At 45.2% G+C, this 26,566-nt stretch overlaps 3 protein-coding genes across 6 annotated transcripts in view; 1 reads left to right on the top strand and 2 right to left on the bottom strand.

Annotated features, from left to right (window-relative positions):
- Positions 1-265: 265 nt before the first annotated feature.
- On the top strand, positions 266-17,827 carry LOC117144835 (protein mesh). 3 transcript variants are annotated; one of them, XM_033310226.1, is made up of 16 exons: positions 266-299; positions 518-969; positions 4,151-4,386; positions 4,476-4,663; positions 10,108-10,285; positions 10,359-10,496; positions 11,067-11,235; positions 11,349-11,943; positions 13,073-13,195; positions 13,372-13,530; positions 13,610-14,354; positions 14,421-14,839; positions 14,913-15,100; positions 15,324-15,563; positions 15,633-15,683; positions 15,753-16,573. In XM_033310226.1, the coding sequence occupies exons 2-16, from the start codon at positions 573-575 to the stop codon at positions 16,220-16,222; spliced, it is 4,296 nt and encodes a 1,431-aa protein (XP_033166117.1). In that variant the 5' UTR covers positions 266-299; positions 518-572; the 3' UTR covers positions 16,223-16,573. The 3 variants fall into 3 exon arrangements, with proteins under 3 accessions (XP_033166117.1, XP_033166114.1, XP_033166118.1); XM_033310223.1 differs by having other exon boundaries at positions 15,324-15,683; XM_033310227.1 differs by lacking the exons at positions 15,324-15,563; positions 15,633-15,683; positions 15,753-16,573 and adding an exon at positions 17,506-17,827.
- Positions 1,607-2,648, bottom strand: LOC117144836 (protein bottleneck). The gene has a single exon (XM_033310228.1). It carries the CDS (start codon positions 2,637-2,639, stop codon positions 1,728-1,730), a length of 912 nt encoding a protein of 303 aa, XP_033166119.1. The 5' UTR covers positions 2,640-2,648; the 3' UTR covers positions 1,607-1,727.
- A 142-nt stretch (positions 17,828-17,969) lies between the features above and the next one.
- Positions 17,970-26,566, bottom strand: part of LOC117144427 (guanylate cyclase soluble subunit beta-1) — a 43,390-nt gene continuing 34,793 nt past the window's right edge. For both annotated transcript variants that reach the window (XM_033309569.1, XM_033309570.1), the window contains 2 exons: positions 24,707-25,340; positions 17,970-19,012 (listed from right to left, as the gene is read on the bottom strand). In XM_033309569.1, coding sequence (XP_033165460.1) covers positions 25,013-25,340 — 328 coding nt within the window. In that variant the 3' untranslated portion in view covers positions 17,970-19,012; positions 24,707-25,012. The remainder of the gene's footprint in view (positions 19,013-24,706; positions 25,341-26,566) is intronic.

Raw genomic sequence — 26,566 nt, 5'->3', positions numbered from 1 at the left:
AGAGAGAAAAAGAGGTAACCGTCCCAGGAATGGGCATAAAAAAAGAGGTTGGTAAATTTGGAGCACAGAGAAGAGAGTGAAAAAGCCGAGCGGGCCGAAGAAGGAATGCGTTATCGGTGCGTAGTGTTCCATTGATAAGATATGGCCAGCTTTATCTGGCCGATAAGGCAATGTTTCACAATCGAGTAGACGGCGACAGGTGAACTGAGTTTTGGAAACGCCCCGATCGGGCCGTTAGAGTTAACTTAACTTCAGTCTTAGCTGAGCGGCTCGCTGCAACAAACGTGTTTTCCTGCCTGGTAATTAAAGTTAAAATTGAAAATTGGTGACAAGTGATAAGAGAACTGATAAGCCTTTGCCTTAACTGATGATGTCATCAAGTGAAAATTGTTAGAAAACGAGGATATCCGAGGAAAAACGGTGCCTAAATAGTGTACAACTTCGCATGAATTGAGTGCTTATTGAGTGATGCTTAAATTGTTAATTCCTAATTGATGCCTTTGTGTTTTTCTTTTAGCAGTGAAACGAAAAAACGAATTACCAATTAAGTGACAAATCGAAATCGAGTGAAAATGCGTTTCAAACTGTTTGTGGTTTGTGCGCTGGCCTGCGGGTTTATGGCCTTTGTCCTGGCTAACGAGAATATATCGACGGAGGAGTTCGAGGATCAAATAATCAATGCAGTTCCGGAGACGGTCAAGGTGACTAAGCCCAAAGCTCAGGCGGAATTCGTTGAGGTGCCAAAGGCCACGCCCGCTCCCAAAAAGGCGCAAGCGGACAACCCGAAAACCAAACCCCTGGCCCTGCAGAAGCCCACTCTGATTCCCGTGGTGCATGTCAGCAGTCGGGGAACGGATGATGTCCTCACCGTCGCGGGACTGAAGCCCGAGAAAATGTTCGGAGCCCTCATCATGCCAAATGACTATTTGGGGGAGCTGTACGACGTGGACAACAGCGGCTACAATTGGGGTGAGTCGGTTTCGTTGTCCCTGGGCTGATTCAGTTCCACCCCATTACTCATACGCCGCGTTGACTATCTTATCAGAACAGCTCAGTGGGTTTCAGTTTGGTTTAGTTACCAATATTTGCTCGATAACCTGTGTTCGGGCATTCAGGTGTGGTGCTGTAAGCCCCTCTCTCTCTCACTCTCTCTATCTCTCTCTCTCTCTGTGTTTTTCCCGATAAGATAATGCCCCAGGTTGAGGCATTAAAAAGCTAACGGTTTCTTGTTTTCCGCTTCGGCAAACAAAACAGGTGCGCGGTGGTATAGTGAATATACGCATATGTATGCACACAAATATAGGTGTGGACATGGGGGGCAGCGGGGGCACAGAGTCTTGCGTGATTCAGTTTACAACCTGTGGTAGTGTGTGGATTTAGCAATTCAGGCAACTCTGTTTTATCAGTCTCCTAGAACTGATATATTGGCTATTCGGAATTGGAATTTTTGCCGCATTAGTCACAGTCATTTGTATTTGTTCGAATGTAACTTAGTAATAAAAAAGGGTTTGGTCAGAAATAGAATCTCGAAATATATATGTTGCATTGCTCACCGATTGCAATGGAGTAATGATTTCAGATATTGCAATATTTGTAATTTGTCAAGAATAAGACGCTTTATTTCTGCTTCATATATCTTATATTTGAATTGTCTTTAGAAGCTTAGGCTAACTTATAACTAAAGTAAGGCAATCCTTTGGAACTTACAATTAACCTAGTTTCTGGACCTACGCACTCATCGAGATGCGCTGCTCGTACTCCGCGATGCGCAATCTCACTGGGACCACCAGACTGAGGTCCTCCATGATGGCGTGGTTCTGGGTTCGCACCGAGGCACTGGAGCTCTGGCGGGAGATGGTGGCCCTCGACTTGTCCATCGAAGGCTTGCGGCGCAGGGAGCACTTGCGCTGGCTGCCGCCCTTGCCCACGCCCATGCCGGGTACATGGGGAGTGGCAAACTGGGCGGTGGTGGCCGCCAGTCTCTTGGGCTTGGGTGGTGGCACTTGACCGGTCACGGAACCACTGAGACTGTGGTCGCTGCCCAGGAAACTGTTGGCGGTGCTGCTGTTGGCGGTGGTGGTGGCAACGTTCTGAGGACGGGCGGTGCGCAACATGGCTATGAAGCGGTTGTTGGTGGAGCTAGCTTGTGGCATCAGCTTGCTGAAACCCGACTCAAAGGTGTTGGTCAGCTTGTTGAAGAAGTTGATTTTGTCGGTGACAGTGGGTTCCTGCTGCTGATGCTGCAGTTCCTCCTGTTGCAGTGGCTGTTCCTGTGGCTGTTGGTGTTCCTGTTGCCCTGCGGTTTGTGGTTTCTCCTGGCCATTATTTCGCTTGGACATTTCCAGCACTTTTTCCCTCAGCTCCATGGACCAGCGTTTCTGGGCCGTATGTAATTTGGGTCGCAGTGGGGATATGCCATTACCCGGCTCCGTTTTGGCCAGTTCCACGGCCAGTTGGGTGGTGAAGCGCGGCTTGGGCGTGGAGGTGATGGTGGGCTGGGCGGACATGTCCTCGTCAATGTCCATTTCCAGTTCGCTGATGCAGGAGGAGGAGGAACGGGAGGCTGTGCTGACGAATCCCGGTGAGGACGGGCTCAGCTTGTAGTTGTAGAACTGGAAGTTGAAAGTGCTGATGCTCATGTTGACGGTTGAAGTACGAATGTGATGTTGAGGCAAGGAACGCAGACCTTATATAGGCGCACTTCTAAGGACTACCTGGTCCAGTTTTCACCCACGACAGCTGGTGCCACAAGTTCAGGTAGCCGCTCCCGATAGTCGATACCCAGCCTAACTTAACTTAATTCTGGGAAACTACCTGAGGCTACCTAAGCTATGCAAGTAAAAAAGGAAGATTGGTCAAAGGAGCGATTTCCCGGTAATTGCAACCCGAACACGCGAGTTTTGCGTGTTTTCCGCGCACCAATTTTACACAAATCTTTGGCAAAAGACTGACTGCTAATCCGCGCACTTTTATAAGGACCACCAAAAAGGATTAGCGAGGGTATCGATTCATAAATAGCTTAAAAACCTTAAACGCGACAGATGTTCAGGGTTTCTACAATAAATCCGCTGGGGTTTATGGCCACTTCACACTGTTGACGTTTCATTAGCTGGCTCATTACAATCAAAATCAATGCAATTAATGATTCACCCGACCCTCTACAATTCACAGCCGACAAAATGATAGAAGGAAATGAGAAGCGAAATAAAAACGGTGTTATACATTAAGCATACTACTGCAATTTCCATATATTCAAAGAGAAATACGCAATCAAACACAGAGGGAATGGGAAAATACCTGTGCGAAAAGACGAAATGAGGTGTCAGGATCTTAATGGGGTTCATTAATTAATGGAATTATAAATGAAGCTTAAATTGTAAGTAAGGAGCGGGTTCCATTGAAATAACAACGAACTTAAATATTAAAATTGAATTTGTGGAATATAGAATACGGGATAGGCACGAGTTTAAGATGAGGCAAAAATATCTGCACTGCACACTACTACTATTTTTATTAGTTAGCTAATTGATTTATAGAAGTACAAGAGAAAGCTTCAAAATATTAAAGTATTCCTGCAAAATGCAATGAATGTCAACCGCATTTGGGGCAACCGCAACTCCCCAGGGATGTCAGGAATATTTTGAAGTCTTTCCCGGGACTTCACCACGAAAACTTCGTCAGCAATTTAAGTTTCTGGCCAGCGTCAGGAGCAATATCCTTAAGCGGATCCTGGGTTCTTTCATGGGCTCCCGTTTGCAGTGTCCATTGGGAACGTCAGCTTTGCACTTAATCAGCTTAAATTGCTTTAAAAGGCCAGCGGTGAGGCGAAATTAGGAGAAAGGGGGCGAGAGAAGCAGGGAAGAAGGAAGACAGCAAAGTTTGCAGCGCAGAAATGAATATTAACTGTGACCTTTAATGGCCAAGCACCCGGAACGGGAGCTGCAAGGATGTGGGTGGCAAAGTTGCAGCCGGAAAATGCAAAGAGGCCAGGAAAAAGTTCTCTTTCACTTTATGCCTTGCAACGCAGCGAGTGCCAGGGATAATATTGTGGAATTGAAAAAGTAATCTCGCCGGATTAGGTGTGAAATTATAATGATAGGCCAGAGCTCTCCTCTCTAAGCTATTTGTCTTCTCCTCTCGCTGTTTCCAGATCCCAATAACAATGTCGCCCCGCCGACCACATACTCCACGGCAGCCGGAGGATACACCATAACCGCCGCCCGTCTTGCGGAGCTCAGGAGCAACTTCATGTACTGGTACTTCGACAAGGACATGTACGGCGGACGTGGCGACTACCAGTTCGACATCCACGCCTCCATGACGCAGCTGCACAAGAATCTTAACTTCCAGCTGCCCTTCTACGGTTTCCGATTCAACTACACCAGGGTAGGGTTCCTTAAAGATTTTGACATGACTGTGAAGCTGCACAGAATATGTGAACCTGACTCTAATCCAACAATCTCCTCCTGTTACAGCTCTCCCTCAACGGCTACTTGGAGTTCTCGGATCCGCCAGAGTACCTGACATATCCCCTGGTCTTCCCGATCAAGGACTGGCCCGCCAAGCGCGATCCCTCCTTCATGGGCATCTTCTTCAGCAAGTGCCGAGTAGGACGAATTTATCCATCGGATATTGACCAGCGGACGCCCGGTGTTTACTTCCGGTAAGACAATGCATCCCGCATCTCGCATCTCAATATATTTCCGCATTATCCCCTCCCCGCTCGCATTTCCGGTTCGTTTGTATTTATTTGCCAGCCGTATTTATTCGCCCTTGTTTCTCGTGGCATTTGCATATGCAAAATCAGCACACAGTACGCGCCAAACAAAAGTACTCATACGTTCACATTCGTTTTACGTGCGCCAGTCGCCATTTACAGAAAACTAACACAAAATGGCATGAGTGTGTGCGTGCCCCACTCTCCACTTCCGGTCCCCATGGCCCATTCTGCATGTGTGTGTGTGTGTGCATTTTGTGGGCCTGCATTTTTGCATATGTCCTTCCAAACTGTATAATTTATTTGACAAACAACTTGTTCTATATTAATTCAAGGAATTAAATTATGAAATACCAGAACTTGATATTTTGGCACACGTGCACCATGTCAAGTAATTTCTTGTGATTAAAGTCAACAAAGTTAAGTGACTGTATTTACCCTGAAACAATGTTATCTATATATATATTTGTATTAAGTGTATTATTCTTCCGACTTCGTGGAGGTCCAAACTGAATCATTGTGTGACATCGTTAGTGTTTCGCTGCTTGTTACTGTCATTTATTGCCCCAGAATTGCTGCATTATTTCAGTGGAGGCTACCTGTTCATCTGTGCTCCGTAATATTTCCGGGTTCCCAACAGAATTCCAGCTCCATTATTTTCCTGCTGATTTCAGCATGCACTTGAGCGTGAATTCATTGCGAAGTGACCATCGTTCTGATGCATTGTTAAGGATTTTGCAGAAAAGAGCATTACACTCCATTCAAATCGTTTTTATCTGAGTGCAACAATGCATTTCGAAATGTAATTTGTGAGTTCAGGATGGATTCTCTCTGTGACCAATTCTACTCTAATTATATTCTGTTGCCATGCACTTTCACGCTGAACTTTCCGAGGACAATGTTTAAATTTATACAAACATGAATTTCCATTTTTTTGCCCTCGTCCGGCTAATTATGCAAATTAATGCCAGAGGGGGTTGAAAGTTATTTGTGGTGTATTTATATGGGTTTACCCATGGCAGCACTTAAAAGAGCTTGGCCTTACAAATTCCGCAATCACACACACAGAGAGGCAGACTCTCAAAAGTGCATTAATTAGTTAAAGCAACTTGCGTCTTAAATTGCTCTTTGGTTAACTCGCAGATCCGAGCTATTTGGAGCATAACTTATGGCTGCTCGTCTACATTGTCTCATCGCCTTGCATTTCATGGACTTGAGGAACAACGAAAAAATAAGGAAATGCGAGCATAAATTACTTCAAAATGGCACAGAATGACAAGTCAGTTGAGCGATGCATGCAAGTTGAAAAATTCATGGGAAATCTACCGAAAAAGTGGAGGAAGAATTACAAAAGTGGTTTAATCGATTTGACAGCATTATGAATGGCTTATAGCATTGCTGGATAAATGTTTTTCCATCGAGTTCTTTTCTGGCACTTTCCATTTTTCCGTTCACTGGGTTTGTTGTCAACACTCTGCTGACAAATTGCCATAGCTGAGCAATTAACATCCTGCGCGGAGGAGCACAAGGATCAGGACACGAGTGCGTGTACCGTCCAATGCATTTTCATAGTTATACACAGTCCGACAATATGTCAAACTTGCCCCGCATAACTCGTTCAATGGCCAAGTCCCTGTCATTTCATTGTCTTCGTCTCGTGTAGAGCGATATAAAGGATAAATGCTCAGTCAAACTTTCATGAGAGCACTGAAAAAAGAAAACCTATAGGCTTTAGCTATTACCTTTTAAAAGCAGTTAGCTACTTCTTGTGATAGCTTTTTCTACCAGTGCACTTGTGAGTGGGGGGGCAGAGGTATTAAAGAATGGGGACTCACTGAAGCTGTGACTGGAATTTAATTTAAATAACTTTGCATGGCGCTGCAGATAAAGAAGCCAGGCAGAGCGGAATAGCGAGATGCGAGTGATGTAAAATTGCTGGCCACCCACACAAGGGCACCACCCACCGACCCACCGACCCACCGACCCACCACCCCCTCACCTTCTCACCCACTCCGTCATTGACATCCCGCCCACATGTCGGACCATGATTATTTCGCATCAATTTAATTACACACTCACACTTAGCGCTCAGCATTGGATTAGCTGAAAGTGCAGGGCGTTGCGCATACGCCGCGTGGGTCGCCATCCACTTTGAGCATTAAATTCATTATGAGCGCACGTTTAATTACACACACAAACGTTTAGCCGCGCCGGGTGGCGAATAAAAACTTAATGTCGTTTGTTCAGTGTTTTTGCCTTTGTTAAGCGCTTTAAACTTTGTCAGCGTGTGAGATTCGATGTGTGCGACTCTGTGCGAGGTTTCTTGGTCAAGGTGGCAGAAATTCCCAGGTCCTGTGAGCGCCTAATTGTTGTTTGGCAAGGGCAGCTTCAAACGGATTCCTAATTGCCGGCCTGCGTTGGCGCAATTAACGCATATTCGGCAAAAGAGTCAAAGGTGCATTAGCAATGGGAAAATTAAGCACTTCAGAGGTTCAGATAATTACAACATAAATACACAGCAAATTTAAAAGAACAACAATTAGAAAATGCAATTAAAAGATAAATATTTCCGAACAAAGTTCTTTGCGAACTTTAAGGTAAGGTAAGGTTTTCGGCCAGACCTTGAAGGAGATGTATTTTGTGAAGTACTTGCCAAAAGTCACTTTCGTTAAATTTATAGAGTGCAGACATAGCACTCTTGGTCTTGCCAGCCAGTTCCCTGTAAAAGTGTTTTTGGCCAAAGTTTTCCTTTGTAGCCAGGGCGCCATAATAATGCCGCTTCATTATTCCCTTTTGCCAATCATAACAAGAACTTCCCCAATCCCTTGAAGCCCCGTCTTCCACAGTCCTTGGCTGGGCCATTTGCAAGTCTCTGTTTGCATTTGCTGGTGGGAGCGCTTTCTGCGCGCTGTTTCTGCAGCTTACATGCAATTTTCGCCATTTTCTTTAAGTACGGCCATTGTTTCACTTTCATTTACACCCCGAGATGGAATTGGGCCACACGGCAAGCGGCAAAAGGCGAAGACCGAGACATGGCTGAAGCGTGGATGAACCGGGCCGAAAGGATGAGGGTCTGGGGTTCGAATATTTCCATGCAAAGCGGCGAAAAGGCATTTTAACCTACAAATGCAGACAAAACTGTGGCAGCGCCCGAATGTATGCAATAAAGTACATAATGGCGCAGTTCAAGAACTGGCCTGCGATGGGAAAACGGGGGAAATAGTGGGCAGGGGCCGGGAAATTGGGTGGAAAAGCGGGTGGAAGGCGGCTCGGAGCCCGACTTATGTACGAGCTTCTGAGTTTCTATTACTTTTTTGCGACTCTCTCTATGTCGGCACAGCGAAAAATGCTTTTGAATTTCTCAATTCAAATTATTATAATTTAATTTATGGCTATAGTGATTGCATCTGCCGTGATTGCGTCAGCTTACCACAACGTTTCCATTGAAGTCTCCAACCAAATGTACTGTTTCTTTTACGCAAAAATATCCTTTGAATATCCTTTTTTTTTCTGAGTGCCTATATAAATGTGTGGCTTTTTGGCTTACTTACACGTAAAAGTCTCCGAGTCTGCGGCTGTTTTTGGCTGCTGCGCGCGCATTTCTAGGCTGAGTGACAATTCGCATTTTTTTGGCCCAAATGTCAATTGCAGACTTTTAAAGTTTTTGCTCAGGGCAAACACAGATGATAAACTATGTGAGTGTGAGTTTGAGTGTGAGCGTGGGTTTTTGTGTGTGCGGTTATCTCTGAGCGCCTCCTTCTTCTTCTTTTGGCCATGGCATGCGGTTTTTTGCTGGCTGCCAACAAACGTTTTCTATTTTTTACGCCCGTCGAGAGGAAGGAAAGCGTAATTTTGTAATTTATTTCCATTGCCATCTGCTGCCAGGTTTAATTTATGTGCCCTCAAAAATTGAATAGCACATAAGCGCACTGGCGGCAATTTAGCGCGTGTTGTATGATAATGGCTGCATTATGAGTTTTTATTACGGATCGTTGAAGTGTTAATAAATAACCCGAACATAGGCGAAACACCACTCTACCACTCAAGTTTGCATTGCAGTGCCAGCTTGTGTGTGTGTCTGTTTCATTTATCACTAACAAACGCCGGGGCAAAATCAATAAAATGTTACCGGGGAAATGCAAATAGAAAATGGCCCACATTCATCTTTGTTTGCCACACACAGAAATGCTGGAGCATAACGAGTTTTTCGATTCCAATTGTTGCACTCGTATGAGTGTAGTGCCCTAAATGAATGTCCTTGTCAAAGCGATTGGGAATTAGTTTACATTTGTGCATACTCTGGAGCCAAAGACTTTATTAGACTTAAGTAAGTGGCATAAAGGACTGACAGGATGTTGCATATGATTTCGGTTCAATTATAGTGTTTTCAGTGGCTTCTAAAAGGACTTAATTGAGTGCTATAAATTTGATTAGTGGAAGACTTTTTATTTTGACCAGTACAAAATGGATACCTAATGCAATAATCCACCCTAGTTTCGATTGCAACTAAAGGGGAACAATACATTTTTCATTTTCATTTGAAATGCAATTTGAATCATTTCTATTATTTATCTCCATTCTGAATATGGTCTAATGCCACTATTGGCAAAATAGAACCCCACAGAGTTTGGCAGTTATTCTTGCGGCCAGCATCTGGACATGTTTCTACTGAGCCGAACGCTTCATTTGATAAGCCTCTTATTCCAACCAAGAGCATTGTCAATCCTCGATTGTTCACCTCGATTCCAATGCAATTGTCCGGCAGTGAAAACTTGCGTCAGATTTACCAGTACCAGTGGACTGGCTCAAAGGGGATGCGTGTAATAAAAAACCCCGGTAAATCGGCTTAAGGTTTATTTGTCTGGTGTTTGAAATGGATTGGAATGGCTTTTGTCTAAGCATTTTGCATGAATCCCGCCTGTAATTTAGCCAAACTGGCTTAAAGCAATTTATGGCGCAGCAAACACGGTTTGAAGTGCCGACTGGGTGTGAGTGTGTGCTACGCGGCGTATGCGTAATGAATAATTAAAGCATATAAATCATACGCCACGTAGCCGCGTTGGCGTCGCCAATGTGTCGGCCGTCGATACGAACATACGAACTCCCCCTACAACCGAAGGCGCACACTTGAAAGGGCTCACGAGAGCGTAAAATAAATAAAATGTTTATGAAAATATGCCCGGCAGGGAAAGTAATGAGGAAGCGCCCAAATCAGAAATCTCTCCGCCTGCTCCCTGATTTATATGCCGAACATCGAATCCATTCATCATCAGGCGGACGCCAAACCAAAATTTGCCTTGCATCCGATTTGTTTTCCCATTTTCGCATCAGCCACATGAGTCTCACTGGTCCGCTGTACCAAACTGACGCAAAACTCATTCTATTTGCAGAGTGGAACGTGATCTGATGGGACGTACGGACCGATTCGGCGTGGAGGTGCGGGAACGCACCATGTGGGACATCCGTCAGGGAGTCGTGGGCGCCGATACCTTCATCCCCAAGCACGTGGTGATCGCCACCTGGAAGAACGTCTCGTTCGCCGGTGGCATCGACAACTCCCTCTACACGGTTTGTTGTTTTTTGGTTAAATATAAATATTAAATATTTATAAATATTACATATGCTCACTGTTTTTCCACAGACAAACACCTTCCAAATGGTCCTGGCCACCGACGAGGTCTACACCTATATCATTTTCAACTATGCCGTTCTGAACTGGCTTTCTCACACTGAGGCCGGAGGTGATACGACGAAGGGCGAGGGTGGAGTTCCTGCATATGTAAGTGGTCAAGCTGTCCCTTTTTTAGTCCCTTCACTTTTTGTCGGTTGGCACTCAATTAAACAGTTGACTTCTAGGGAAAACTTGCCAACTGAGTGCGAGTGGACAGTTTGTTTTCCCTTTAGTTTCCCAGGATCTAGCCATGCCTTGTTTGCTTTCGTGATTTGTTCGCCAATCTAAAGGAAGAAAGTAAAGTGCAAGTTAAGTTTTTCGATTAGGAATTCACAGAAAGGCATAAAGTTTCGCTTAGAAGCTTTCGAAATAATACAAAATACCTAATAGTTGGCAACTCTTCATTTCCTTTGCCGAAAATGTTGAAGAATCACTTATTTAATTCACAATTATCATTATCTTGAATCATTTTGCTTTTGAAACTCGAGTGCCCTTCAGCCACCAGCCACTTGCAGTAATTAAACGCACAATTTAAACTTTTCCTAAGCCCGAAACATAATTGCTAACTTTGCGAACAGTTAATTAAATGTGCGGGAAATCCGAATGCATGTATTTAATTGCACTTCTGCCCCCGAATTCCCACACCCTTTACACGCGAACTTTGCTCCCCCTTTCCAGGTCGGTTTCAATGCCGGTAATGGAACCCAGGCCTACGAGTACAGGCCCTACAGTCAGAACATGGTGATTCGCGACCTGGCCAACAGAGGTTGGGCCAACGGATTCCCGGGTCGCCACATTTTCCGCGTGGACGAGCAGATTCTAATTGGCTCCTGCAACAAGGATATCGGTACGTTTGATTGCTGGGTTCCTGCCATGGGTGGCAACTAAAGTTTAGAAACCGGTTGTGTTTTGGTAACTGCCAATTTCCATGTATCTTATATGCATCTTTTACTCATTTAGATGCTGCTCTGCTACCTCTGACCTTTGCCCCCGAGTCTGGTAACATGCTGGGTGGCCAAGTCGTCAATATCACTGGCCCCTGCTTTGATCCGGCCATCAGGGTGACCTGCCACTTCGACACGGAGTCCGTGCTGGGAACCTATGTGGATCGGAACCGCGTGATCTGTGTGCAGCCCTACCTGAAGGCCGAGGGCTACATCCGATTCCAGATCTCCGTGGGAACCCAGAGGTTCAAGTGGCGCGGAAAGTACTTCGTGGAGACCCCGGCTGCCGCCACCGAGAAGATCTTCTTCACCACCGACGATGTGCACAAGAAGAACCCCGCCGAGATCCGCATCACCTGGAACCAGTACAATTTGACCTCGAACGCCAATGCCAACGTGATGATCTCGCTGTGGGGCTACCGCGAGACCAAGATCGAGCCGCAGCTGGAGTACATCGATGTGATCGAGGCCTCCTACTCGAATACCGGCAGCTACGTGATCACGCCCTCGAACTACATCAACCGCAACAATATCAACCGGGACATGCAGTTCGGATTCCTCCAGATCAATCTCACTCAGCCCGACCAATACTCAGGATTGGCCATCAGTCCGTAAGTAGATACATTTGTGGCAAGCAACCTCATATAAATCGTTTAAACAGGTTAATACAAGGTTTCACTAACTTGAGTTGTCCCAAATTAAATCCATCGCCACATTCCTTTGTTATTAAGCTTTAATTGATTCCCGGCTGTCTCAATATGTCATCTCAGTTCCGAGTGCCTGGCGCTCTCATGGTCTATCCATGTTTTTATTCAATTTGTCGGGCAATTTCAATGACAATGCGAACGGGCTATGTGTACTTGGGCTGCTCCAGAGCCACCAGAAACCAGATACCCAGTCATCCATCCCATTCCCTTCGGCTGCAATCAATTTGCTCTGGCTTGGCTGGCTGGAGATTGCTTATTATGACAGCCAGTAATTGCGAGACATTCTCGAAGCTAATCAATAATGGAAATGTGTTTTTAATGGCCCCGGCCAATGGTAATCGCTGCCATGTTCGTTTCCATCTAAGCCTTTTTCCTCACGTCCAGCAATTATTTTGCACTTAAACGGGAATCATCTTCCGAGCCATCAAATTTGTGGGCCAAAAATACGAGTCGTGTTTTGTTGGATGGCCAGTTTGAACATTACGAATTTGCAAGGGCTTATTTGGAAACTCTGGCCTACACAGGAAGAAAATACGGCAATACAGCTGAGAAAGTTTATATTTCTGCGATATACTCATGATAGTGTTGTAAGATATATAGGTATCTATATTTTCCTTTTTTATCGCTGTGCCTTTTCCCCGAAGACGCAATATAAGACAATTTCTTTCTTTTTCGGTTTACGGCACCTTGGGGTGTCGTTAGCCGGCCTAAAGTGGCGGATGGGCCCGAATAAATTGTTAGCATTGTTTCAACATTTAATTTCCATTTGATGGCCGAGTAATTGTGGAACTTAATGAAAAATATTTCCATGGCAGCGCGAGGCGCGAATGGCCATTGAAGGATAACTAGGCAACGGCTAATGGCAAAATCGTGTTGCTCGTCAAAAGGAGCAAGTTAAATCGCGTGGGAGTTCATAAGCTGGCATTGTGCAACCTGCACGAATGTCAAAGGTCGATTAGTGTCATCCGTTTGGGCTGCTTGCTTGAAATTAATCTTGGGCATACACTCTCACACTGCACTTTCCCATTCGCAGGGTCCTCTGGTCCCGGCCGATTCCTCTGGCCTGGTATATGGCGCCCCAGTGGGAGCGACAGCATGGAAAGCGATGGGCGCGGGCTCTCTGCGATAATTGGATTCGCGCCGACCGATTCCTCAGGTAAGGCTCAACAAATATGCATTTGCATTTGCCCCGCTAATTAAAAGCAACCAGAACGCCGATGGGGATTGGCTAAATGGATGCTGTTCGGGCATGGGCATCCTTCCCCAGCTAATTAGCTGAGGATTGCGATAAAAGGACTGCCCCACTGAAAGTACATATTCCTCATTTCGCAGGAACTTTGCCGCCGACCTGCCACTGTGCCCCTGCACCTTGGACCAGGCTGTCCTGGACAAAGGACGCTTCCGCCCTGACCGCGAGTGCGACAAGGACTCGAACCCCAGCTGCCTGCGTCATCGCGGGGCCATTCACTGCGTGGTCAGTGGAACGCCAGTGTAAGTCACTCTAAATCTTAGATATATATACTTAATAACTTTAATGCAAATTTACCTTGTCGTGCTCTTTCCTATCCAGTGCCCAAGGAGCAGAACAGCAGTGTTGCTACGATCGTTATGGCTTCCTGATGCTGACCTACGACCAAATGTGGGGCTCCCGTCCCCGTCGCGTCCACAACCTGGGCAAGATGCCCTGGAACGAGGCCAGCAAAGTGCCCTCGCTGTCCATGTGGTTCCACGACATGCGCCCCTTCTACTCCTGCTGCTTCTGGCAGGAGGAGCAGGCGGTGGGCTGCGAAACCTACCGCTTCGAGCGTCGTCCCTCGCAGGATTGTGTGGCCTATCAGGCGCCTGGAATCGCCGGTGTTTTCGGCGATCCCCACTTTGTGACCTTCGATGGCTCGGCTTACACCTTCAACGGACTGGGAGAATTCGTCCTGGCACGCAGCGTGGATGAGAGTAATAAGTTTGAGGTCCAAGGACGATTCGAGCAGCTGCCAGTTAATTATTATGGCGAGGTGAAGGCCACCCAGTTGACAGCGGTTGCCATGCGGGGAAACACCACCACAACGATTGAGGTCCGTCTGCGTCCTCTGCACGCCAGATGGCGCTATCGCCTGGATGTCCTGGCCGATGGACGCAGGGTTTACTTCGATCGGGAGAGTCTGAAGTTCCAGCATTTCGACGGTGTTACCGTGTATACCCCGACTTACCTGCTCAATCAGTCGCAGGTGGTGGTGCAATTCGATGCTGGTATCGGAGTGGAGGTGGTGGAGAACGAGGGATATATGACCGGTCGCGTTTTCCTGCCCTGGAAGTTTATAGTAAGTAGCTGGGAAATTATGTACTTTTGTTTACTACATTTTCACATTTTCATTATTTAACAACAGAACAAAACCGCGGGACTGTTTGGCAACTGGAGCTTTAATAAACTAGACGACTTTATGCTGCCCAATGGACAAGTGGCCCAACTCAATCTGAACGATCTGCGCAGCATTCACACCAACTTTGGAATCAAGTGGATGCTCACGGATCGCGAGGTTCCTGGAGTGGGAGCCGCTCTATTTACCCGAGAATTTGGACGAATGTCCAGTTACTACGCGAATGCCACCTTCCAGCCGAATTATGTCCTGGATCCTGCGGACTTCCTGCCAACGAATCGCACTTACGATCTTGAAAGAGCTGAGGAACTCTGTGGAGAGTGTATGCAGTGCCAGTACGATTACGCAATGACTTTGAATAGAGACTTGGCACACTTTACCAAGAACTACTACGACACCATAGTCAATATGCAGGCGGAAAATGCAGTGTAAGTTTTCCACTAAAATATGGAGTTGGATAAAGTCAGAAATTAATCCTGTTATCCTTCTTATTTTTAACAGGCGTGTGGTATCCTGTGGAGTTTTGCAGACTCCTCGTTTTGGTCGAAAGCTGAGCTTTGACTTTATGCCTGGTGCGAAGGTATCCTTTGAGTGTAACGAGGGCTTTATCCTGATTGGAGATCAACGTCGTGAGTGCTTGTCGAACGGTCTGTGGAACATTCCGGAATACGGATACACCGAATGTCTACGTAAGTACTAGAAACTGAATACTATATCGTTGTTAAGAGACCCTCGTATCGTGCCTACAATTATACTGACTGACTGAATTAGATTAGAAACAGATACATTGAATTAATATGCAAATAGAAGTTAATAGCTAATCCAGTCAGTCAGTCAGTCAGTATGTAGTAGGAGTATGTCCCGTGATGCCCCAGATAGATACCAATCCTTACCAACTTTGAACCCGTGCAGGTGAGGTGTACTACACGCGTCGCGTCGCTTTCATAGCAATTGGCATTATCTTCCTGGTGATCTGTCCACTGATGCTGTGCATCGTGTGTGGAGTGTATCGCTATCGCCAGAAGCAGCTCAAGGAGGATCCGCAGTGGCAGATGCCGATGCTGCCCCGATCGAGGGCTAGTTCGGCTCGTAATTTAAGGACACTTAACTACGACGACGACAGCGATACGGATGCCAGCACATTGAAGAAAAGTAGGTCCTACGACAAAGTATATCGCACGAACGAACCATTACCGGGCAAACCGCAAATTGATTTTCCAGCTAAGAAATGGGATCTGGATGAGAACGACGAGGATGTGACCTCATCGGAAGGTAGTCAAAATAGAAACAGCTCAAAGTTAGCCAGGGACATTTCCTACATTAATCCGAACGTAACCACAGGTGAGAAGCCGAAACAGCTGGGTCGCCGCTCCCTGCACTCCGCCTCCGGAACGGAGTTGGATCAGCATGGCTCCCCGGTGGACGGAGATCATCCAGACGAGGACGATGACTTTGACGAGGCGGATGTCCACACGGGCACCACTCATCCAGCCGGATACCACCAGCCCCTGTCGCCGGAGGAGGCGGATCAGCTGCATCGCCAGCAGTACAGCCCCACCTTCAGTGGCCTGGACAGTCGCACCAGCGGCGCCAGTTCCATAAACTACACTCCACAGGCGGCGACGCAGAACCGCTTCGGAGGAGTGCCGGTGTTGCCCAGCAACACCCAGTACTACAGTAGACCCCCGTCGAGCGCGAACACCGTGCCGCTCCGCACTGCGCCCACGCCCCTGACGCAGGACACTGGTCTGCCTTCGCCTCCCCTGGCCACCTCGCCCACTCCCTCGGTGCAGAAGTCCACGGAGGTCTGAGGATCGGCACTCATCCCGATCCTTAAGCTGCAAAGTTCAAATAAGAGCCACCCAATAATAACTAATCTTAAGTACCTTCCATTGCCGCCGACATGGAACCGCCCACCTGTCCATCAGTTTTCTTTAACTTTACTTATTGTTACACCGCTGTTTTCTACCCACGGCCATGACCACATCCAATAACACACACCCAATAAGCATTTATTAATAGTCCCAATCCGTGAACCGAATCCTTGTACATTAAGCATAATCAGAACGGCAATTTCATTACGTATTACTTTGGCCCAGGTAAACAATCATCATTTTATATTGAATAAAACCAAAAACACTTGTTTATAGTCGTTACTTGTACATGTTGAATAATGTTTTTAGTTCTCCTTGCAGCGCAATTCGATAATGCCAATTGTTACATGAAAGTTGACACTTCGCAGGGTTCGCTTTGTTTGCCACTTAGCTGGCTGTCAATTTTCTGTAATAATTTGCATGACAGACACTGCGGAAAATTGTGTTTAAATAGAAATTAACGAATGGTAGGGAAAGAGTTAACTATTTCAGAAAAATCAAGGATCAGAACACTTCTACTTCTTCTACCAATGCAGCGGTAGTGCAAGCCAAAATTACATAAAATTTACAACGAAGCAATAGGAGCGAAGCCAAAGACATTAATCTTCTACTGTCACAGTGTTTTTTGTGACCCATCTCGTTTTTGTTGGAACCACTGCCACGCCCTGGTACTCCACCTACGCCCACTTCCATCGGGACAGAATGTATTGTGTGCATTACGCCAATGTCAATCAATCTTGAGCAAATTGATGAACAAGTTGCCGTTACTTATGTCTGTTTGCCACCGGCGAATCCTTCGTCCTTCGTCCTCCTCGTCCTCTTCATCAATGCGGAAGAATAGCCTGGTCTATCTGGGAAATAGGCGCCACACAATGGCAGGACGAAGGGGCTCAAAACTAGGCGAAAACTAGGCTCCAGCCTTGAGTGGGTGGATTGATGGCAGGAAGGAGCTAGATGGATGGCTTGCTAGGTTGTTTTATTTATGTACAGTGATGGAAAGGTATCAGTTTGCAGAAGGCAAGGTGGAATAGATATACAGCTGCCAGAATTCAAACTTTACAATAGATACCTACCAAAATAAACTCGTATGTCGGAATCATTATGGGTTTACAAAGTGTAAAGTGTATTATAAATTTCGTATAGGCTCCAATCCTGTTGGTAAAACCCCATCCTCTGTCCTGTAGAATCCTTTGTGTATTTCCCATTGCATACTCTTGCAGGACATGAGGAGCAGTCCGCGCGGGTGGCGAGCATTTCGCTGGGCATGGTGCTGCTCATCCTGATTCCCTGCCTGTTACTCCTCGTCTGCGGGGCGAGTTATTGGATTCGCGAACGAATCGCCAGGGAGGAGGAGGAGGCGGCCCAGGCTCTGTTGCCAAAATCCAAGTGGCAGCAGTCGAAACAACATGTAATTTGATTAGCACATTGATGAGCTGCCGAGGACTTGCGAGCGTGGCTTGAATGCGGAATCCGGAAAGAGGACTCTGAAACCTCAAGTAATTGCCAAATCGCATTTTAAAACGAACCTGCATCAAATCTTTATTTATTAACGAACCAATAAAACAATAAATAACAAATAAAAAACACTAATTCAATTAAATATTGTTTAAATGGCTTACCACAGGCCAAATTAGGTAAAATCACATCGTGTCAGGGTTCAATGAAATATTTTATTGGTTTCTGCGTATGTTTATCTTGCGATTTACTCTTGGGTACAGATACATATTGATTTTATTTTAACATATTTAACATTTACTCCACGCTGTGTACAGATGAAATCAGATAGGGGTGGACAGATCGGGGTTAGGGTGTAGTTAGTTTAGCACTTAACACTTCTTAGCCTTTTTACAGTACGAGTAAGTAACTTAGACTAACACTCAACAACCAATTGGATCAACAAAAAACGAATCGAGTCCATGTGGACCAGAGCTTAAGCTAAGCTTCGCCTTAGAAGAACATTCAGCTGAACAGTTGGATATATAAATTTAGTACTTGCATCTGTGCACATTGATATTGCTATGAATATATCTATATATAGGTTTGTATTATAATAGTCCATGATTTCAGAAGGAGAGAGCGAGACTTCCGGCGTGATGGCTTAAGAACTATAAAGCTATTTCTCAGTTATAGTAAAGTGGAGATTTGTCCTTCGTAACAATGGCCATAGATCAATGGAAACTTAAACGAACCTCGGATTGGAGAGCTCTTAACCTAATGTCCTGTTTTCTAAATACTTGCTTGTGTTCCGCTTGTACATTTGTATAGAGTTACTTTTTGGTGCAGTTGGGATACTAACAATTTGGTTGGTTGGTTTACTGGTCGGTAGCCCTGTATAGAAGTTGACGAACCCAATTACATCTATATATTGTGTGTATATGCGTATATGTATCTTTGTATCTTTGTCTTTTTGTCTGTTTTTCTTTGGTGCCTTGTGGTTATGCTAATTTACGTTTACGCCTTAATTAAGTTGTCCCAAAGTCGAGTGGTTTGGTTAGAATATTTGCCTTACATTGTTTCGCTCGTCGATTTTTACAGTTCGAGTAATTTTGCCATTAGGTTAATATAGTTACACGAAAAAGTTCAGCCTAAGAAACCATCACAAAGTAGAATCATAATAAATACATATTAACAAATTACACGTTCTTTACACAATAATACACATCTACAAGGACTCACGCAACACGCAAGGATCATTTTAAACATTTTTACAGGATAATAATCCACAGGCTGAAATGAGAAAACAATTTGGAGCGATATTAGTGGGAATATTTCGATAGTAACAAACGCAAAATGGGGAATATAAATACTCATATGTCGGTCGCGAACTGCACAAGGTGTCCATTTTATACACTTAGAAAAATGAAACAAGTCATTCGCATTGATAGTATGTATATGTTGATTTCACAGGTGACTTGAACTGATATTCCTTAGATTTTATTTCTCTGTGGCAAGGACTCGAAATCAGAGTTCAGTTTGTTTGTCTAACCGCTTGGCTTCCGTGAGCACGCAATTCAATTTAACCCTTCACGCCCAATTACGCCGTGAATCCGGGCCAGGATCGCAGGACTCGCAGGACACACGGGGTGGAAACAGTGTCAATGTCAAAAGTTGGACTTTGGCCATGTGGAAACGTAACGGAACAAGAAACTTGGCTTGTTTTTTCACCCAACTCCCTTGTTTGTTATGCCAACTGCGTTTGGATGCGGGGCGTTTCGACCACAAAACAGTCCAACTACAAAGGCGCAAACAACTTTTGATTGCCAAAAACTGGCCAACCTATGCCGACAGCCTTTGTTGGGGCATTTTCAAAATTTCAATCACGTAAGCAATTCCCTGCCCTTCCCTTTCCCCACCCCGCCAGAAGAAAAGTTTAAAGGTCTGCCAGAAAACGATTATTTATAGTATTAGTGGAGTCAGTTTGATGGCTCCCCCAAGTTTTGTTTACAGCCAGGTATACATACATGCATTTGCGGCTTGGCGAGCTTCCCATTTCAATTTGGGAAAAGTGCAAAAACAGAATTTAAATATATACCAAGGTGTGCCCAAGGATCCTTATAATTTGGTTAGAGAATCATGGCTAATATTCTTTTAAGCCAAATAGTTTGGGTAAGCTTTCAACTGGTTTTAAGCGTTGCTTCTTCTATCGCGAGTTGTGCCTACTGCGACTTGGTAATTTTCCCTTTACATACGCATTTTTTATTTTAAACCTTTTGCTGCAGATTGATTTTAAAAATAAATAGGATTCCATTGAACCGCTCTCTCTCTGTACTTCACCTTTGGCATGCAAGTGGGAAATGAATAAATAAGTCGACGGTGTCGAATGGACACTGGCAGGGCAGCTGATAGTAATTGCACATGCATGTTAACCCCGAGCCACTGACAGCTTCCGGAAAACCCCTGCCCTGCTTTCGGCTCCTGCTGACACGCTAAGCAATTTAACAATTTTACAGACAATTAAACAACAACATCCTCGAGTCCTTGGCTGTCCTTCGGCCGAGCTGTCATTGAATCGACTACGACGACAAAATGGCTAAAATGTACTTGCATCTAATGCCGGGCCCCTGTGCCCTCCCCACACATAAAATATCGATTAGTTTAATGTGCAAAAATAGCAGCAAGTGCTTCTTTGGGGGTCATCCTGCCACGCCCCTTTAGCCCTGATCCGACAGCCACACACACATAGCCCCCATTCACATGGGAATTTTGAACAAATTGAATTAAAATTGTAAATATTGCATCCGAGTGTTCGCCTCGAACTTTATGGCCTCACAAATCAAATGCACGAAGGTGGACACTCCGCGCCGAAAGGGAAATGTTCGAGTGCGAATGGAAAGTGGAAATGGATAGGAGGTGGGAAAAGTGCCAAGCTTGCACCCCTTGCTGTCTGAAAAGTTTGCGCCTCTTGTCGAGCGGAATGAAAATCGAAAGAGAGCAAAACGGCAGAAGAATGCGATGGGCGAAAAAATAGCATCGGAAAATCGGTCCATGGAAAGCTACCGATATTGATGTTGCGGGCGTAGCCAAGATTGCTTTGTTTCCCCTTTTTGTGGCAAATTGCATTCGATTGGATACAAAAAGCATAAACTTTGCGTTCACACAAGCGATTCACTGCGTCGATAACGGATATTCAGGAATAAACATTTGCGCAGGAAAATAAATATGCTTTACATAATACATATTTCAGGTGAAAAGAAAAACCAAATTTTGTTTGCATTCACATCAACTTTAAAGCGGAAATAACTGACAATTGCAGAAACAGAGTTGTACTTAAAAGTGCTCGCAGGATCCCAACTCTAATAAAATCAGAATCTTAGCAAGTTGGACCAAAGTTTTCCCATTTATCATTGGATTTGATTGGTTTTCCTCTTCGGCACTCGAAAGCCTCTCAGCAGATGCAACTTAGTGCGAATGCATCCAACTTTAAGTCCCCGGCTGTCATAACAACTGCGACTACCGACTGACTGCTCCTTACGCACTCCAATGCCAACTGAACAAACAACGATCCGGCTCAATTTGGTATGGTAAACCGCCCCAAATTGATTTGTTGTCGGCAACATTTAGAGGCAAGTAGACTTGATTTGGCAGTCGAGTGAGGGCGTGGCAAGTTGCAGCGGTATGCAAATGAATGCCATCGAAGTCGTCCTGTTTGCCCAGGACCTATTTGCGGAGGGCGGGGGTAGGAGGAGGAAGGAAGACAGTTAATGTGGCCACTGTCTGCAGTTGAATGCCTGCCTGTTTGCAATCATTCCAACTTTAATTGAAATTAGTGCCGAGTTTTCGATTAAGCCACGCCTCGACTGTTTACTCCTGCCAGTGTTGATCGGGCGGCGACAATGCCCAGAGTCCTCAGTTTCCGTGTCCTTGCTGCAGTCAAATTACCCAAGGGCTCATCCATGTCAAACGAATACCTGCCGGAATGTCCTGCATCCTTGTATCATTTATTAATAAACCCCTCGAGTTGGGGCAATAAAACTTTGTGCTTTTTCCTTTGCCCTGCCAGAACTGACATTCGACAGTAATCTAAATAGGAAAACTTTTATGTTGGCTCTCCGAAAAACTAAGCAAGCTGGAAAAACTTTTGCCCAACCCAATTTTCCGCCCACCCAGCTTTGTGTGAGGTAAGCAAAGAGATGGGATAATTCAATGAGCGGGCTTCCTTTGACTGCCGAAAGTGTGCCAGCATGTGAGTAATATGTTTGGACTTCTACAGGTCGACCCCTTTCTTCGGGGCCACGTGGCGTATGCGTAACTCATCTGCCAGAGCCTCATTATCGTCTCATCAGCCTTATTACTATATAAGCGTTATTATGCCACATAGTGTATAGTGTTCCTTCTTTTCCCATTTCTTCCCCTTCGTTATTCCTCTCGAAAGAGTCGCCTGGGACCGTGACTAGAAAAGAAGCCTTTGCCTCTGACATTTTGTCGTCGGCTCATCGCAATCATAATTTCCATCTTTATGAATTTTAAATGAGACTGGGACCGGGTCTTCGTCTTCGCTCTTTTCTCCCTGCATCTGACAAACTTTGCACGCCTGTCACTGCGAATTCAGCTAAATTTTTAATAAGATGCCCCGCCCTCGCTGCCACGCCCAATTGTCGCATAAGAGCTTATGCCGTATTTAGTCGGGTAAATATTTATTTGATTGGTATTTTTGCGATATCCGGATTTGTATGTTAGCGCGCACAGGAAACGGAAATTGTACGGGCTTGATGGCAGCCGCGTTATTTCCATATTCCCAATGATGCGGAAACGCAAAGAAAAATCGCTCTTTTGTTGCGGACCGAATAAATTTGCCTCGGTTTGTATTCATACATATATATAGATATATGTATCTGTCTGGCGCATGATAAATGGATCTGAAGTGGAGCTGATGAGGCGAACTGGGGGCTCATTAAAGCCGATGTGTACTTCAGAAACACACAGTTGTATTTAATGGAATGTATGCAGTAGGAATTCCAACCAAGTAAGCTTTTGCAGAACTTGATTCGCATACAATGAACGAGAAATATTGAAAATATTATCTTCACAGCTATTTATTCACTTTCCCCTTCATTTATATTTACTTCGGGCTGGCCATATTATTTTACACTCAACTGTATTACAACTAGCACTGCAATCGAAGGCGTCGCTCATTAAAAATAATTACAATTCTGAAGTGGTTCCGTGTGGCCAATGCATCCCTTCAGCGAAGGCCTTTAAAGTGGGCCAACTTAAATGAGGCAAAGCTCGGAAAGGTAGCCACCGCATCCCCCGAACAACTTCCTCCACAAACAGGCCGGATGTGAAGAATAAATAAGACTAAATAGGAAAAATGAGGAAAATTATGAGCAGGCGAAAAGGGACAGGAGCGGAAACAAGGCGGGCAGGATTTCTTGGGGACCACCAAATCAGGCAACTTTTATGGGTATTTGTACTTTTTATTTCTGGCTCCAGTGAATTTCAATGAGCAACAAGGGAGCCCGAAATGTTCGGATTTGTGAAAAATTCTGGACCGAAATTGGGGGCATTTAATTAGGGAAATTTATGATTTGGCTCCACCAGCGAGCAGGCTGCGAGAACTAATCAATGTTAATCCATTTCTAACGAGCCATCGTTAGGAAGCCTGAATTACATACGCCCACAATCCAGCCAGTTGAATGGCATCATCAAAATGCCTGCCAACTTCCAAGTCATCAAATTGCATGCCAACTTGTTGTTGCCGCTGGCATTTAACGATAATGTGCGCCATATCGAGGCCATAAGCAGATATATATCCGAAGGGTAGACAGATATCTACAATGGCGATATATGTGCACTTAAAATGCCAGCCCAGAAATTGGGACAACCGAATTTTCCTGCAAGTATCTGCCTTTTTTCTGCTGTGGCATGCTACTTAGCTAGTATGAGAATGGGTTTCTGGGGGCGTTTAATGCGATTTCATCAAGCTTTGTATGGTACATGGTATTTTGAGCAAAGTTTGGCCCAAAAATATACTTGAGTTCGAAAAAGAGAACATTCTGGCCAGTCAAATTAGTTATGTTCTGCTTGGGAGGGTGGCCCCAATAGCTAATCCTCGATTTTGGACCTACCCGCGCTGTGGCTTTTCCTTTGGACTGGAGCAAGTGCCTCGGGCTGGTTCGCCAGCTTGCTCATATCAAATATTTGTTTTCAAAATATGTGCTAAATTCTATGCACACCCGCTCCTCCGATCACCCGAATGCGCTCCTTCTGGGGTATTTTCGGCTGAAACAGAACTCTTTGGCTTGCAGCTTGATTGGCCAAAACTTTGTAAACAAAAACACACACAGAACAAATGCCAGCTTCGGTTCGAGGATAAAGAGTGGGCGTGGGGCGTGGGGCGTGGCAGGATGAAAGGCTTTGCGCTTTCGCTGGCTGTGCTGACAAAATCCTTTAGAGTTCGAGTGAGAGATATATTTAACTGTTTGGCATATTATGGCTTTTATATTGAGTTGTTTTGGACTTATCTAGTTTACTGCCGAGCGGATAGGGCCAGATGGGTTGAAACTTGTCCTGACACAAAATATTCTTTATGGCTGGCATTAGAATTTGTTCCGATAAGGCCCCGGAGGGCGAGGCTAATTTCAAGGGATTGTAGTACATGACATGATAATGTGGAATAAATTACGTGCCCTGAATATAACACTTTGTATTAATCATACGATTTGCGCACATTAGGTTAAACTCTAACCACATTTGCATTGATATCGCAATATATTTAAGTGGAAGCTAGGCTAAATTCAGACTTTCCACTTAGTGGGTAAAAGATAGTCAATACAATCTACACAGTTTTTAAAGCCGAATGATGGTTTTCCCAGCGTAGACACGAGAAATATAAATCATTTGTAAAGTGACTGGGCTAAGTGGTTGGCCCGGATGGTTGGCTTGAATGGTTGCAGATAGGAGAGCATTAACATAAATTACCTTGCACAACGATCCGACGTTCCTCGGGCTCCGGCCGCAATGTGCCAGCAGCAACAATCACACAATGCCAAGAACACACACTTGGGTTTTAGGATGCAGGACGCGGGAGAAAGGACACAGGACACAGGACACAGGGCGCAGAATGCAGGATGCAGGATGGCAAACACAAAGGCATAGAAATGAAGTGGTTAAGTGGTCCAAGGACCTGCAGATTTGGCCGCAGACATTCGGACAGATGGAGTCACGCACGCAGTGGCAACTTTACAGGATGTTTCAGCAGCAGCAGGACGAGTCCTTGCACAGTTCCTATGTGCCCACGACCGCTCCTCCTCCTCCCCCTCCTCCTGCGGACGAAGTACGTGACACGCTGGCATGTCCTGCTGCCCGCTGGGCGACTGCGGGAATGGGCGTGGCCCCGCCAGCCGTCGGAGTGGCTGGCTGCAGCAGCGGCGAATCCAAGCTCCCGTTTCCTCCGCCGCCACCGCCTCCGGTCGAGGAAGTTCCTCCCAAAATGCTGCTGGTGGCACGCGTCAGGAACCAACAGTCCATGGGCGTCGGTTTGCCCTTCATGATAACGGGTCCGCGGTACTCCAAGTGGAACGAGTCATCCTGGTTGATAGCCAGACAGAGGAGCCTGCAAAAAGGAAAGGGGGCAGATGCCATAAGTTGCAGGGCGGAAGGCATGGTGTAAACTGAATTTTCGTAAATAAAACTTTCTTAAGTAGAATTGCGCAGTAAATAATTCTATCCAAAATTACAAAGTAATCGTCATGTTTTAATATCACTTACGATGGGATATAAAGGCAGAACGTTATGTTCTGAGTATTAACTATATCTTTTAGATGCAAACCAATTCAGTAAGCAAAGAATAGTAGTGCTTAAGATGGGAGATGTGACTCCTTTGGCAGTCACATAAATTCGAGTTAGGGAGTTACCTGGTGGACTTGGTCTGATGCCATAATGCACTCTGAATGATGTACATATATCACGGGGGTCGTATTTTTCTCAATCTGCACACCAATAAATTGCCATCGTAATTTCCACCGTGGGAGAGTCCTTATTCAGCTGTTAGATTGCATCGCCAGAAATTATGTAAATTCGGTTATTGTGCTCCGTGTGCCCGCACAATCGAGTGCAGCACAAAACGGAAGCGGAATAAAAATTTCGCAGGCTTGTGTGCATTTCCGCTTCCGCTTGGCTCGACCACAGTGCAACCTACCACACATTGTTGCATTTATTCGGACTCATATATTAACGGCCAATACGCCGCTGATTGGATACGCATTTAATTCAATTTATTGGCGACCTTTGCGGCATCGGATAGCCTGCATATGGCCACAATTGCATTGCCCTTTTAATTAGCGCTCAGGTGAAAATATTGCCGTGTTGTCCTGGGTAACCAGCACAAATATGCACCGTTTTAATGGACCTGAGTTAATTACACTGCGCCGAATGTCCTTCGACACCTATTTGCATATGCGATTAAGGCGAAGGACCCCAGGAATCCCTGCCAGACATGATTATCCCAGCCATCATCTCTGGATCTCTGCGTGTGCGTTCTTAATTAATGTTTATGGCAGTGCTTAAATATTTACCCAGCGCTTAATTGTCAGCCCAAATATTAAACGTGCAAATACGGCAAATAATGGAATGAGTGTGCCTGAATAATGTTTGGGTAAATTGATATGTGCCGCATAAATAAATATTAATTGGCAAAGGGGGATAGAAAAACATGTAAACAATGTGCACAATTGCTATTTAAAATATGAAATTATTTCGTAGCAGCTGAGAGATTTACATGACAATCGGAGTCGTGTTTTAAACAAAACGTTTCTATTATTTACAGATTAAAATTTATTC

Source organism: Drosophila mauritiana, chromosome 3R, assembly GCF_004382145.1.
Source record: "Drosophila mauritiana strain mau12 chromosome 3R, ASM438214v1, whole genome shotgun sequence".
NCBI classification, from domain to species: domain Eukaryota; kingdom Metazoa; phylum Arthropoda; class Insecta; order Diptera; family Drosophilidae; genus Drosophila; species Drosophila mauritiana.
Note: the sequence above shows the minus strand (reverse complement) of the source record. Positions and strands in the feature narration are given on the sequence as shown.